The sequence below is a fragment of the Polyergus mexicanus genome, unplaced genomic scaffold (genome assembly GCF_030449975.1).
Source record: "Polyergus mexicanus isolate NDT 795.1 unplaced genomic scaffold, iyPolMexi1.0 SCAF_10, whole genome shotgun sequence".
Taxonomy (NCBI): domain Eukaryota; kingdom Metazoa; phylum Arthropoda; class Insecta; order Hymenoptera; family Formicidae; genus Polyergus; species Polyergus mexicanus.
This window is the reverse complement of record NW_027223330.1, coordinates 9421886-9435903: the sequence shown is the minus strand read 5'-3', so window position 1 is coordinate 9435903 and position 14018 is coordinate 9421886. Positions and strand designations below refer to the sequence as shown.

Genomic DNA, 14018 nt, shown 5'->3' with positions numbered 1-14018 from the left:
GTTTATACGTTTAAAATAAAATTTGATATTTTATGACATTTTTTTCTCTACCATGGCAAAACATCGTAAGAATGCGACAAACGATCTGCCAATATTCAAACCGAAAGATTTATTACCTCTTTGCAACAGAAACAATATTATATTTTGTAAATATAGAGGAACTGTACATCACCAAACATAATATCTAAACAATAACGACGATGATAAAATAATTTTGAACAAGATAAGAATATTTATGAATAATATTAATATGTATATTATATAAGATATATTATTTTTCATTAATTTTACACCATTAGTATATGAATTGTTATGTTTTTTTGTTATTGAACTGAATACATAACGGTAAAGTAAGATACGGATGCTTTCACCAACTGTAAAAAAACATTTATTTTTGCATTTATTCCTTTTAGAAGGCGATGCATTTATAATACATAACATATTATAGTATATATGAAATATATTTTATACCGTAGCAAAACACTCTAAAGATGCTACAAACAATCCACCGACGTTTAGACCAAAAGTTTTGCTACCTCTTTGCAGCAGAAACAATATTAGTTTTTGTATATGTAGGGGAGCTGTATACCAGCGAGCATTATACCTATCGTGTAACAAAAATATAATGGATTAGTAAATCTCTTCGAAGAAAAGTGAAAAAATCTAACAAGATACATATATATATATGCGTTTTGTTCACTTTTTAAATTTACTTTCTTTTTATTAACGCTTATACACATAAAAACATAAGATTATATAACTTAAAAAGATTTCTTACGCAGTGGTATATATGACATTATTGTGATCTATAATTTCTTGTCCGACAAAGTTAGATAAAAACATGTATAAAATACAAACAAGTATAATCAAAACTGATAATAAAAATTGCTCGATATTATATCCTGATAATACAACCTGGAACATCTATAACACACGCGTAAACATTAATAATTTCAATGTTGTAATGAGTTTATAAGAAGCCCAATTTATAGATGATTTACAATTTATATAACAGAGATTATTTAAAATTATACTTAAATAATCTGTCATAAATTATAAATCGTTTATATATATTGAGCTTTTTATAAATTAAAAGTCTTTTTATTAGTCAAATTATACGTGTTTCTCTTATTTTTATTTCATTACATTGTAATAAGAGCTTTTGTAAAAGTAAGTTCTTATTAAAAACAGTATAGGCAGTTGTAAATAATTTCTCAATCGATATCATCATATCCAAAACTTTCATATATAAAGTTTACTTTTTCTAAAATTTAGTTTTATGTAGATTTTATTTTAATAGTATTCTAATTTAATGAATATGCGGATATATTTGTAATATTGAATTTTAAAATGTTATAAGACTCGTAATATCATATTGTTGCTGAGCGCAAATCAAACACAAAACTAACCAAGAAATTTATAAATAAAATAAAACGATATCTATAAAAAATCTTAATATTAAAAAAAAATCATTAGATTATAGGAATTACTATTAATTGTTATCTGAAATTAACAGTAACAATTGTTAATTAAACTTTCTTAGATTTTATAACCGAAAATACAGCTAATTGTAAGACTATGATGTACGTGTAAAAATTTACATTAAAGATAGATAGAAAACTATATTAATTATATTATTAGAAAATTATAAGTATTACTTGAATAGATTTATCAACAAAAAATGATTAATTATATTCTTTTAAATATATATGTATAAACAAAACATATGAGAAACTTACTCGAAAAATGTTGAAACTCAAAGTGATTACTCCGAATATTATTAATAACATGAATGATATTTCAAATTTTGATATAAAACGATCCAAGAATCTTTAAAAGCGATAAAATATATTATTACGTATACTATATTATATATATGTATTATGGAATAGATACCTACTTCATGGCCTTACGATGCATATCTACAGCACTAATTATATTCTTTTGAACCGAACTCTTTTTTTGTAAATTAATATCTTGCGATATATAAATCTGCATTGCGTTCTCGATACGATAACTGTGAATAAATTTATAAAATTAGCTTTGAGGTAAAGTGATTGTAATCTTCATAAATTCGTATAATATGCAATCGATTAAAGATTGTAACATTTGTAATATTAGATAATGAATAATATAAGTAAATCAGTATTATGCATATACTTTTAAAAAGTATACATGTTTTAAGAGAGAGAAAGAGAGGCTGGGAGGGAGAGAGGGAGGAGGGAGGGAGAGAGAGAAAGAGAGAAAGATATATTATATGTACATATATATATATATATATTGTTGCTATTATATATGTGTGTTTAAGTAGTCGTTTACATAATTTGAAAAGGTTTTTTAAAGTAAACCATTTTAATGTTTCTAAAAAATAATACTTTTATATATATATAAATCTTACATGATATTTTCCGCATCTATAGAGCCACTCTATTTCTTTCTTGATATTTAAAAAAATTTTTTAAGATACTGTTTTTAATTATTAACATAATTATGTTGATGATTAGGGCTTGAAATAACGTGTATTTTCCAGTTCGAAATAAAGTTTACTGTAATTATTTTATTAGCAAGATAAAATATTATTATCTATTTATATCTCGTTGAAAAGACGTATCGATATATCAATTATATCAGTTTATCCTTCAAAATCATTATTTTTCTAACATTTTGTTTTCACATTCCACCATTCTAAACATTTGCATAAATTTCGAATATCTTATATATAAAGTGATTAATTTATTTATTAAGCCAACTAACTGCTTTCTATTCTAATAATTTAATTATTATTATTATTATTTATTTAATTATTTAATATAATGTTTACCTAGCAATTTTAAACATTCCGCAGATATATTGAATACATGCAATGAGCATTGCCCCGGTTGCTATTACTGCAACAATCCCTATGTAGATAGCAACATTTATATGCAGTTGCCGTAACCAGAAATATTGTTCTCGTTTTACAAAATAATCAGTCGTAATGTTTATATGATGTGGTCGAGATTTGAATGATAAAATAACGTCGGAAAAAGCAGGCCAGATTTCGGCAGATATATGAACGGATGCGCTGACAAAGAAAAGTACTAAACACACAACAACGTGTAAGCAAGTAACGTGTTACATTTCAATTTGTGTGATACTTTGATTTAAAATATTTTTTATTTTATATAAAGGCTTCGGGGTAATGTATGAATGTGTGTGGTTCATTAATAAACTTAAAATATAAAATGTAGATAATAGGAATGAGAAGAAAAATTTTTTCACTTATCAATACAATCGTGTAACGTTTTGCGTTGTTCCCATATTTTTCCATGATCACGAATTCATTGTTGTCCTTTATATTATCATAGACATTCTGGAGCTGTTCCATTAAGTACATCACCTATTATTTATAACAAGCTCTTTTATTTCATTTATCCTTTTGTAAAGTAAAAAAAAATAATGCTATAAAATTTTTAAATAAACATTTATGATAAACGGATGTTTATTACGATAAATATAATAGATGTTTGACTTACTGTTTCGCCATTAATGTAAAACGAGTTGTATGTTAGTGCGAAGCTAATGCAAGCAAATGTGGGAGATAGAATCTTAATTATAATATCAAGAGTAAACTTTGAATTTACAAATGTTATAAGCTGTAAATAATAATAATTTTCTTCAAAATAATTTCTGTAAAAAGTGTCTTTATCTTTATAAATTCTAAGTTCTATGTTATTATAGCTAGCTTAATATATAATAAATTATTATATATGGCGATATAATAAAATTTATTTTATATAATTATAAAATAATTTTTGTGAAAGATAAGTATATTATATTAGAGATATAATTATATTTATATTATTACGATATATTATTAATAAATATGTTCGTATAATTATGTTTGTATATTTATATTATACATAGTGTCAAATGTAATACACACATTTAAAATATATAAATTTATTTTTTATAATAACATATTCACAACACAGTTACGTAAAAGTGAAGAACTATTATAAGTGACAATGTAATAGTATATACATCACGATAAGATATATTATATTCGTATGGTTATAGCCACAAATATATATATATATATATATATATATATATATATGTGTGTGTGTGTGTGTGTGTGTGTGTGTGTGTGTGTGTGTGTGTGTGTGTGTGTGTGTGTGTGTTTGTATATTTATTTTATAGATTATTAATCTAGAATATGAGATGAAAATCTAAATATACTAATAAAAAATGTAAATGAAAAGTAATATTTTTTATTATTCAGCTGCACTTTTTCGGAGTTTCAGAAATATTTTCCATATCCAATCGCTTATATCTCAATTGAGAAATTTTCAGATATAGAGCAGCTCAATCGGATTTCAAAATTTTATATATAATGCATATAATTAAAACATTTTAATACATACATACTTGAGGTATAATAAAGGTTGCTTCAATGCTAAAGAAGCAGATTGATCGAAATCGTGCAAGCGTCGATTTCTCGTAAGGCCATAAACCAATAGCCAACAGTAGAGTTCGATTAAGACTGAAATATCGATCTTTAATACTGATCATCTCTTTGCTAGTACTGAAACACATTTGACGAGGATATAGCCGACGAACATTTGCTTATCCCCATCATTCAATTGGTCGATTAAATATTCCCTAAGCCTTCTTTTCTAGCATAAATTTTTACGTTTCATAATATAAGTCAATTTTCGTAAAGTATACCATAATTTATCAAATGCAATGCGAAAGAACACGGAATACCACTATGAAAACGAAACACGTGTAATTTAACACTATTCGTCGAGACGCAACCGTCCATTAAGCGATCGATTCAACACCGAAAGATATTAAGTTAGTTAAACACATGTCTTTTTCTCATAGAATAACATTCATGGGAAAAGTGTATAGGGTGCGAAAGCGGCGCAAGCGTAGTCACTGTTTTTTCAACCGCGCATATCCATATGTACTTGGATATAGTATATGTTCATTTGTAAATTATATAAGCAATCCTTCAGAATAAAAGTGCATTGAAACTGTAGCCGTGTTCCGAAATTCACTGTTAGTACTGGAAATTTATAATATACGTTACATGAATTATAGATTTTTAATATTGGCAATAAATTTTGGAACACAGCCTGTGATATTAATTGCAAAAGTATTGGGTATCGAAAGTTATGCCCGTTTCTGAGAGATTGTCTTCGAGCGCGTTGCCAAGAGAGTTGTTTATCAACAAAAACAGATATGTTGGATTTATGACAGCTGTCAAACGGTGTGGACGTTTTTGAAACAGTTCCACTTTTCACGTTCGAATATTATTATCCGAACTGTATATCAAATTAATAATTATCTTTCTTTTTTAATCAGATGCTCGGGCGTGTGAGAATGACGCGGTTTATGAATGTTTAGCGGTTGCGTTTCGAGATATTTCTCGTCATTTCTCATATTTGCATGCTATTAATACTTTTCGCGATTACTGGTAAACATCTTAATTGCGATAATACAAATTCCTGATCGTTAGGATTTTTTATATTACTTACATATGTAAGGTATGAAAAAGGAATGGGCAGGTAAATCATATAATTATAGAGTATATGACATATATATATATATATATATATATATATATATATATATATATATAAAGCAAACAACCCCGAAACCTCTTATTCTTAATCTTTATGACAAGTCTTTATTAAAATTGAGGTCAAAAAAGATATAGTTGAAAAAGAATATTAATAAGGCTCCTTTTTATATATTAATATTACGACATTAATATTGAATGCATCCGGAAGACATCGCAAATTAATACACATTGTCTATGCGCTTTATATGCATTTCGTATATATTGCATTTCAATCGTTGTACGATGAAGAAAAATGTTAACTATATGATTCTTCGCGAATAAAATATTATAAATTTATCATAATGCATTTGTATTTGATGATTTATCGTTTTTTGCCGCATTCGTGCTTTCATCTTCGATGTTCTCGGTACCGTCAGCGGATGGCGATTCAAGAATCTGCGAAAAAAATTGGATAAAAAAAGTCGCCGCAATCTACTGATAGAATACTAAAATAAGATATTATGATAATATTAAGATAATAAAATATTAAGATAGATACTAAGATAATTGTGTGCTCTTACCTGACGAGGTAGATTGAGCAGACTGGATGGCAGTCTACGGCTAGGTAAAACGTCCGGCATGGGTGGAGGAACCGGTGGTTCCCCATAAACCTCATGAAGCTCCTCTAATCTTGTGCAGAGAGCGGTGCTCCGTTTGCTCGTAGCGTTCATCTTCTTCACAAGCCAATCAGCTTGCTCCTCCAAACGTTTTAATCGATCTGCTCGTGTCGCCAAGACTTCCTCCGGAGTTCGGATTTTAGTCGAAGTGATCATAGATTCCTTCTGCGAACATGTCGCGCTTTCCTGTAGCTCTTCCTTAGACGTCAATGTAGAAGGCGCAGAACTGAGGTCAGTCGTAGGAAATTCTCTGACGGTGTCCAAACTCGAAGAGGAATCAACGGAAATACTATCGGAATCCGCGATACTCTCTATTGATCTCGTTAAAGATCGCTGTTCTTTGCCGTCCATCGGTTCTTCCTCTTGACTCGATGGCATTATCGACGAGGATGCAGCAAAGTTATCCGTCAAAACGTTGGATTCCGTTGCACCAAACATTGGGGCAAAAAAGCGATTAGACGGGCCGACGATTAAAGGGTTGCTGAACTGTACGCTCTTTATAGACGAAGATGATAATGACGTGGGAAGGGGCCCGATAGAAAAGACAGACATTGTGCTGGTTGCATTCGTGGTAGTAGAAGCGACTAAAGATGGAATAATTTCAAGTTTGATCATTTCATCATCGCGTGGCTTTGATGAATATTCGGTTGACGACGATTCAGACAATTCGTTATTATCCACCGCCGAAGGAAGATCGACACTCGTGGTCGTTCGTTTTAGAGTATGAGTCGTAGGTAATGAACACCGAGATTCACTGGTTGGTCTCCAAGATTGTAAATTTCTGCTGCAGGAATCCATTGTCGAAATTGTCGAAGTATGATTGTTTTCCATGTTGCCATCGGTTTCATTAACCAGATTCTCGCACGGATCTTCAAAGAATGAGCAGGACGTATTCTCCCGTGAAAGGTTCCTGTTTGATTCTCCGTCGTTGATTTTTATAAGATTCTGTATGACGTTAGTAAGGGCCTGGTCCAAAGGATTCAAAGATTCTTGCATACTTTCCGCGATACGCTGTTCGAAATTAATTCAGCATCAATAATATATAGTATTCTAGATATATATAATTATTTTTACAATTTTGCTTACATTAGCTCCCGCTACATTAACAGATTTTGCAGAGTCAACATGCACGATTTCTGCCTCGTCCAATTCCGCTTCGGTTTCCGGCGTGGATGTGCGTTGTTCCAAAGTCACCGAGGAACCAGTCTTCGACTCTGATAATTCGGTATCCGTCGGCTGTTCGGATTCTGTGTCTGGTGTCGGCGCTCTAGGACTTTCCTACGTTAATAGAGATAATATTGTTGAGAGTAGTCGTTTACGAAAATTTATATAATCGACTAATCGAATAATATTCGCGCACCTTTCGTGTCCGTCTGCGCGGACCGTGCCTGATTCTTCCTTCAATCGCCTCTTCCTCTTCATCGGTATCGTCACCTCTTTCATCGCTGAATCCGCTTTCGGCGCTGCGTAGAATAGTCAAAATAAAAAAATCCGAAATTATAGGATAATATTTTTATACATAAAATAATAAAAAATACACGATTGTATATTAATGTATCAATACACAAAATAATAATTAATAATTCTATCATGTTATATGAAGATACTTCGGTATTAAAGTAGAATAGTGTGATAGATATATATAACGAAAATTATATATATATATATATATATATATATATATATATATATATTGTAATATAATAAATTATATTACAATAAATTTAACCTGTTAAATGAGTCGCGAGCGGCCAAAGCTTTTCGCGCGGCAAATTCGCGACGTAAGCTCCTCCATTCTAATTCAGTATTTGTATTCTTTTGCCTGGCCGATTCCCATTTCTCTCTGCAGTATTCCAGCTCCTGTTTCAATTCTTGCAACATTTTCCTCTTTTCTTGCAGCTCGTAACGTAGGATTTCTTCGTGCGTGTGCAACTGCTGATGCTGCACTTGCATTCGACCGACGATGTTCCACGTCTTGGCTAACTCGGCCGATACCATAGAAAGTCTCTTTTCCTAGATATCGAGAAAATGATAATCTATTTTCGCCCTCCCGCTTGTACGTAAAATAATGCAACAGATCGCTCACCTGTTCGCCCAGCTTACTCTCTAAGTGAGCGTTCAGCTGTTTCATGCGATTCATCTCCTTCTCCAAATGTTTCTTCTCCAGAATCAATTCCTTCAGACGAATGTACGTTTTGCTCACAGATATCACTAATCTTGGTCCGGCCGGAGTATCCACAGATTTATAACAGCTGTTCGGATCCGAGCAGGATGCAACGGAAACGCTCGGAGAGGTCACCGCATGACAGCTAAGTAACTCCAATAAAACGCGCCATACCTAGAGGAAGACGTAATTTTGCAATTACTTTACGGTTTATGTGATACAGCATCCAAGTTAGCGATCAAAAATAAAAAATAAAAAAAATGAAAATTATACGAATATATGATTAATACTAATATTTTTATCATTATTACCTTAGGCAAATTATGAGCAATGTCTTCTTCTTGCAGATCATCTTCTTTCCTAATATCAACTTCGCCAACATTTTCTACGTCATTCACGTCATCCGCGTGCTTTTGAGACGCTTTACCACCCTCGACTTGCTCGATTAAATCCAAAAGAAGTTTAGGAAGAGCTGCTGCTTCGGTACTCTCTTCCCTGGCTATGTCACTTATAAGATCGTGATTCTCCTGCAATTTTAAAATCAAATATTATTATTTTTTATTGCCCTTACTTCCTTTATTCGTATCTTCTTTCACGAAATTTAAAGTCAGTCTTTTTTTTTCAGTAAATATGTTAAAAGATCAATTTTATTTTTTGTTATAAATTATCAAAAGTGCAAATGAAAAATTGTGTAATGATACCTGTAACAATTGAGTCAATCGATCAAGATCCATGTCCGCGGAGGAAGCTCCGAGCAGCATCTGTGTAAATAAGCCGTTAATAAGAGACATTTGATTCTGAAGATCTCTGCAATCCGCCTTGGTTAATCCCAATTGAGATTCCAAGTTCGTGATTTCCGTGTCTTGAGTATCAACCTGTCGCGTGTAATGTATCATAAGATTCTCTCGAACATAAATAAGATATAGAATCAAACAAAATCTCGTTACCTTCTCTTCGGCTTTCTTAAGTTCCTCGTCCAAGTTCTCGGATTTCTTTAGAGAATATTCCAGCTTTTGCTTCACGTCCGCCAGTTCCTTGATCGCGGAATCTTTTAGCTCGGTCAAAACTCTCAGTCTCTCGTTGTAGAGACCCTTCAACACGTTTATGTTCTCCAATTGTCGATCGCACTCGGCATCCGCGTCGTCGCGATCTTCTAGAAAACTCCTGTCGCCGAGTCTAACCAACACCTGAGCCAAGTAATCCTTCAGCTCGTTGGTTCGGCGTTCTCGCGCGATGAGAGATTCGCGTACCTTGACGGTCACTTCCGTCAAACACCGAATACGATGTCGGTGACGCTCTGGATCGGTCTCCAAATGGTAACGAAGGTCGTCCACCTTCTCGATTTGGCATCGTATGTCATTCCTTAACTCGTCGGATACCTGTAAAGTAGATACATGTACTCAGATTTTGATCGTAAAGCGAATAAAGTGAATATAATTTTACCTTTAACGTGCTCGTTAATCGTCGCGCTTCTGCGCGTCTCAACATTTTCTCGCTTTCGTCCGAGTTCTTGTCATTTTCTTGTTGTTTCATCGTAGACTTTGCGAAATCGCCAGTCGCGAGATCGAGATCGCCGTGAGCGGAACGCAAAAGAGCCAGCATACTTAACGTTTCGGAATGCGCTTCCTTTTCAGCGTCCAATTCTCTTCTAAGTCTCTCCATCTCGGACGAGACCGCCGCGATAGCCCTATGTCTAGCTTCTCTTTTCAGGGTCAATTCTTTTTTAAATTCCACTATGTTTGCGGAGGTACGATCCGTATTCGATGCACTCTCCGATATGTCATCTATCGAATCGACAACATCTGCGACATAACATGAAATCAAATTAAAATGTAGGATAACATATTTTTGTATAGACACAATACTTATATGTATATACATACCGACATCCTCTTTCGAAGCAATACTGTTCTCGTTGCTTCTTTCAGTCTTGATAATTTCCTTCAGTCTTTGTATCTCCTGCAAAGCGTCTTCGAGAGCCTTAATCTGCTTCTTTTTGTCCAAGACCTCCTCGGACAATTGTACCCGTAACTTTGACGTTTTTTCATTTTCCGCGTTCTTGATCTGCTCTTTCTCGAGCAGTGATTTCTGCAGATTCTCTTCCAAAATCAAGATTTTTGTATCGGCAGTGTTTTTTTCCGACTGAAAGATATCAATCTCTTTCAGCAATCTTTCGATTTCTCCTTTAGCAGTGTCCAAGTGCTTCGTCAGTTCGTCATATTGTTGTTTGTACTCGTATAAATTATCTTCTACCATTACATAACGCGCTTTCAATTCCTAAATAAAAAAATTTATAATTTTAATTACATTTTAATTAAAAAATAAAGATTATTAAGATTAGATCCCTTCTCGGAATCTCTGAAATCAAGAGTCTTCAAATGTCATCATACCTCATAATCTAAGTTTAATTTCTCCATCAGCGTTTTCTGGTCCGCTAAATTGCATAGCAGTCTTTCGTTGGCACTTTGATACTCCAATCGATCGGTTTTTAATCTCTCAACTTCTTCCGACAGTCTCATTATTTCTTCACTCCCCAAATTTCTCATTGTCGAACTTTGCTCATCGTCTCTCAATCTTGCGCGTCTTCTGCGCATTTTATCCATGTTCGCGGAATCTGAAGTTTCATCTATCCTAGGAACAGTTATCTCGGAATCGTCAGAATAACCATTACAGTATCTATGAGCATCAATCATTCCTTCTCTCGTCCTTTCTCTTCGATTATCGCCATAATCTTCAGGTACTTTATTAACAACATCGATGATAATATTACTCGTTTGTTGTTTCGAGGATTCGCAATGCGACTCTGACGGATCTTTTGTGTCTCGTGTCTTCAGCAAATTCTCCAATCTCTCGATTCTAGAACGCAGTTTGCTATTTTCTCGCGAGTTTCTTTGTTTACATTGTTCAGCGGAACTCGCTGCCAGCAGTCTCTCCAATCTAACGACGCGTTGCTCCAATTTTCGCGTTTCTTCCTTCTCAACGGCTTCTTCGATGTTCGATAGTCTCTTACGAAGAATGTCATCGCGTATCTCCGAAGGATTTGTCGCAATTTTTTCGTCCTGCTTATCCTTTGACAGCTCCAAATATAATGCTTCCATACGTGCCAGTATCACGTTATGCGCGCTGGCTAATTGATGATTGGCCATGGCAAGTTGCGAGATAATTCGCGAAAGCTCCATGACTTCGTTATTCTGTTGATACATCGGAAAATTGTGAGTATCGGCTGGCTGCCAATTGCCTGTCATTTGCGTGGCGCACGTTAACTGCAATATAAATAAGTGAAATAACAGAGTCTAAATCTTTAAGCGCTTGGAAATGCGTAGATCAATTGTCGCAAAAATATAGCTTCTTTGAAAAAAATTTAACATAATCAAAATATATTTTTTTAAATCTCTCTCACAAACTATCTGTGTGTGTGTGTGTGTGTGTGTGTGTGTGTGTGTGTGTGTGTGTTAGTATCCGTGTAAAATAAACAACAATGTTGACGACGACGATTTTGTAAATTTAACTATGACAAAGGTCGCAGGAACGATGAATCATCTGACTTCGAACAAAGAATATAAAGGAATTTCTCTTTCTTCTTTTCTCCCGTAATTTCGCCAAACAAATTTTAAAATATACCCTAATGGAAATTATTTCGTACAAGCTTACAATTTCTCGTAGAAATAGATTCTTCCTTGTCCAAGTAAAAAGTAATCCGCTCTCGACGATTCGCAATAGCATACTGGCATAGAACCACTTACATTGCGCGAAACCGTCGACCGAGATCAAGCACGTGATCGCGATCGATGATTGTGGAAACGGCTTTTCGTGAGTCAGCGTGTTCTACCGAAATCACGGATTGGAGAGAAGCCAGCTTTTCGTGGCAGAAGCATCTTCCGCGGGACGAAATTGCGCGTTTTTATCCGGAAACAGTCGATTACCGTTCGGTTGCACGAGAACAATCGTAACGAATATTGATAGCGCTGATTTGATAATCGCAAAAAAAAAAAAAAAACATGCTCGTCAACTTTGTCATTCGGTGGAAGACAATGGCGCGAGACATTCATATCAGAACTCGATACGACCGAAAACAAAGAAAAAAGCAAGAATAGAAGAAATGACAGCTCTTTCACCGAGGTCTCGCGTTTAGGTGGTAACATATTGGATAGATTCGATATAAAATACTCTGTCTTTCTCTCTAGCAAGAACAATGTACCTGCGATCGTGGCTGATTCTCGTCTTTATAGACGCTCGTTCCGACGTATGTTTTTTGTTCCTGGTTTTTCGTAGAGCAAGCGTCTTCCGAATACAAACACTCTCCCGTTTTCTGTTCGCTCGTAGAGATCGAATGTATGTTGTTACTACTACTTGATGCTCCCATCATTTAATTTTTCCGATTGTCAGAATAATAAATGTATATGTACCTTTGGTTTTTTTCCTACAAATAATTTTCTTGATATATAATTCCATGCAATATATATAATATATATCACTTTATTAAAATTATAACGGTTCAATAGAAATGCTCATGCTCTTTCTCTAGCGTGTATTGTATAATTATATATTGTATATATATATCTTCAAGTTGCATTTTTTAAAATTGTAGTCAAAATTTATTATAGAATTGTAACAATATTGTTAATCTATTTAAGTTTTCTTATCTATTTAAATTAAATATCAATGTACAGATATATGTACATAGGATTGCCACGAGAAAAAGTTTGAATTGTGTCAGCTTTTATTTTTAGAAACTAGTCTGATCTAGATTGTATTTCTTTCTCTCTCTTCAAGTAGCATTAAAAACTAATTAAAAATAGAAAGAGGCATTTAGCTTAAAGCTTTTAATTACGAACGCTAGAATAACGAATAGCCATCCGATCAAACAAGTAGAATATAGCGTACAACATGCTCAACAAATGCATCCAAAAAGATTTGCATAAATAAGACCTTAATATATATTGAGTAACGAGTTGCGCGCGTTATTATATTTAATAGCGAAGACCCGACATTTTATTTTATTTAAGAAGAATGATAAATTCTCACAGTTACAAATATCGAAAATATTAAATAATTTAAAAAATCCCTAAGTTTTAAAGTCGCTCACCAATGATCGATCGGAAATTTGTGAGATTCGTGGCTTCGGCTTCGAGGGTCAACGACGACTCTTGACTACCATCATTGCTAGCGGGCAGCGACTCGCATCTCTAAAAATATCATTTCGAAAGACCGCCTGCGCAAAGTCGACGGTACATCTTTGCTTCGTGTTCCTGCGCAGACGCGCGTGCAAACACGAGCGCGTGTTTCGCATCCTAGGAAGCCGAACTTGCTCGATTGCGAGAAAACAGATCCGATGTTCAAGAATTTCCCGATGAAAGAAGATCAGGTCCCACCGATTCAATCGTTATAAAAGACAACGTTGTACGCAACATGCGTACACGGATTCTATCTTTTCATCGAATCTTTAATTAAAATAAAGAAAAAAAAAAACAATTTTGACAAATATACATCTCTTTATCGTTTCTATCATTAAAATTGCTTCTTGAAATATATGATGTCATTTTTTTTTTATTTAGATATTGTAGATATTTAAATAGCTACTAAGTTCATTTTTATTTCTCAAGGATAAAATGATGTGCGTGATTTA

At 33.4% G+C, this 14018-nt stretch overlaps 2 protein-coding genes across 7 annotated transcripts; both read right to left on the bottom strand.

The window, feature by feature from the left end:
• Window positions 1-285: 285 nt before the first annotated feature.
• LOC138937243 (odorant receptor 49b-like) lies at window positions 286-4736 on the bottom strand. 2 transcript variants are annotated; one of them, XM_070303288.1, is made up of 9 exons: window positions 4411-4736; window positions 3516-3635; window positions 3262-3379; window positions 2822-3080; window positions 1901-2017; window positions 1740-1830; window positions 779-924; window positions 472-604; window positions 286-374 (listed from the first exon to the last, which is right to left on the bottom strand). In XM_070303288.1, exons 1-9 carry the CDS (start codon window positions 4576-4578, stop codon window positions 324-326), a joined length of 1203 nt encoding a protein of 400 aa, XP_070159389.1. In that variant the 5' UTR covers window positions 4579-4736; the 3' UTR covers window positions 286-323. The 2 variants fall into 2 exon arrangements, with proteins under 2 accessions (XP_070159389.1, XP_070159390.1); XM_070303289.1 differs by having other exon boundaries at window positions 4407-4457.
• Window positions 4737-5658: 922 nt separating this feature from the next.
• On the bottom strand, window positions 5659-13561 carry LOC138936825 (myosin heavy chain, cardiac muscle isoform). 5 transcript variants are annotated; one of them, XM_070302563.1, is made up of 14 exons: window positions 13479-13561; window positions 12591-12812; window positions 10783-11655; window positions 10276-10669; window positions 9836-10194; window positions 9340-9771; window positions 9094-9267; window positions 8704-8919; window positions 8315-8566; window positions 7958-8241; window positions 7589-7691; window positions 7315-7506; window positions 6133-7239; window positions 5659-6007 (listed from the first exon to the last, which is right to left on the bottom strand). In XM_070302563.1, the coding sequence occupies exons 2-14, from the start codon at window positions 12756-12758 to the stop codon at window positions 5909-5911; spliced, it is 4653 nt and encodes a 1550-aa protein (XP_070158664.1). In that variant the 5' UTR covers window positions 12759-12812; window positions 13479-13561; the 3' UTR covers window positions 5659-5908. The 5 variants fall into 5 exon arrangements, with proteins under 5 accessions (XP_070158664.1, XP_070158665.1, XP_070158669.1 ...); XM_070302564.1 differs by having other exon boundaries at window positions 10783-11583; XM_070302568.1 differs by lacking the exon at window positions 12591-12812 and having other exon boundaries at window positions 13479-13526.
• Between the last annotated feature and the right edge of the window lie 457 nt (window positions 13562-14018).

Coding starts and splice junctions, on each gene's coding strand:
- LOC138937243 (XM_070303288.1), bottom strand. CDS start 4,578: ATGTGTTTCAGTACTAGCAAAGAGATGATCAGTATTAAAGATCGATAT. Junction 3,636..4,410: donor CAACCTTTATTATACCTCAA/GTATGTATGTAT, acceptor TATTATTTACAG/CTTATAACATTTGTAAATTC. Junction 925..1,739: donor TGAGTTTCAACATTTTTCGA/GTAAGTTTCTCA, acceptor CGTGTGTTATAG/ATGTTCCAGGTTGTATTATC.
- LOC138936825 (XM_070302563.1), bottom strand. CDS start 12,758: ATGATGGGAGCATCAAGTAGTAGTAACAACATACATTCGATCTCTACG. Junction 9,268..9,339: donor TTAAGAAAGCCGAAGAGAAG/GTAACGAGATTT, acceptor TACACGCGACAG/GTTGATACTCAAGACACGGA. Junction 7,692..7,957: donor GCTCGCGACTCATTTAACAG/GTTAAATTTATT, acceptor TATTCTACGCAG/CGCCGAAAGCGGATTCAGCG.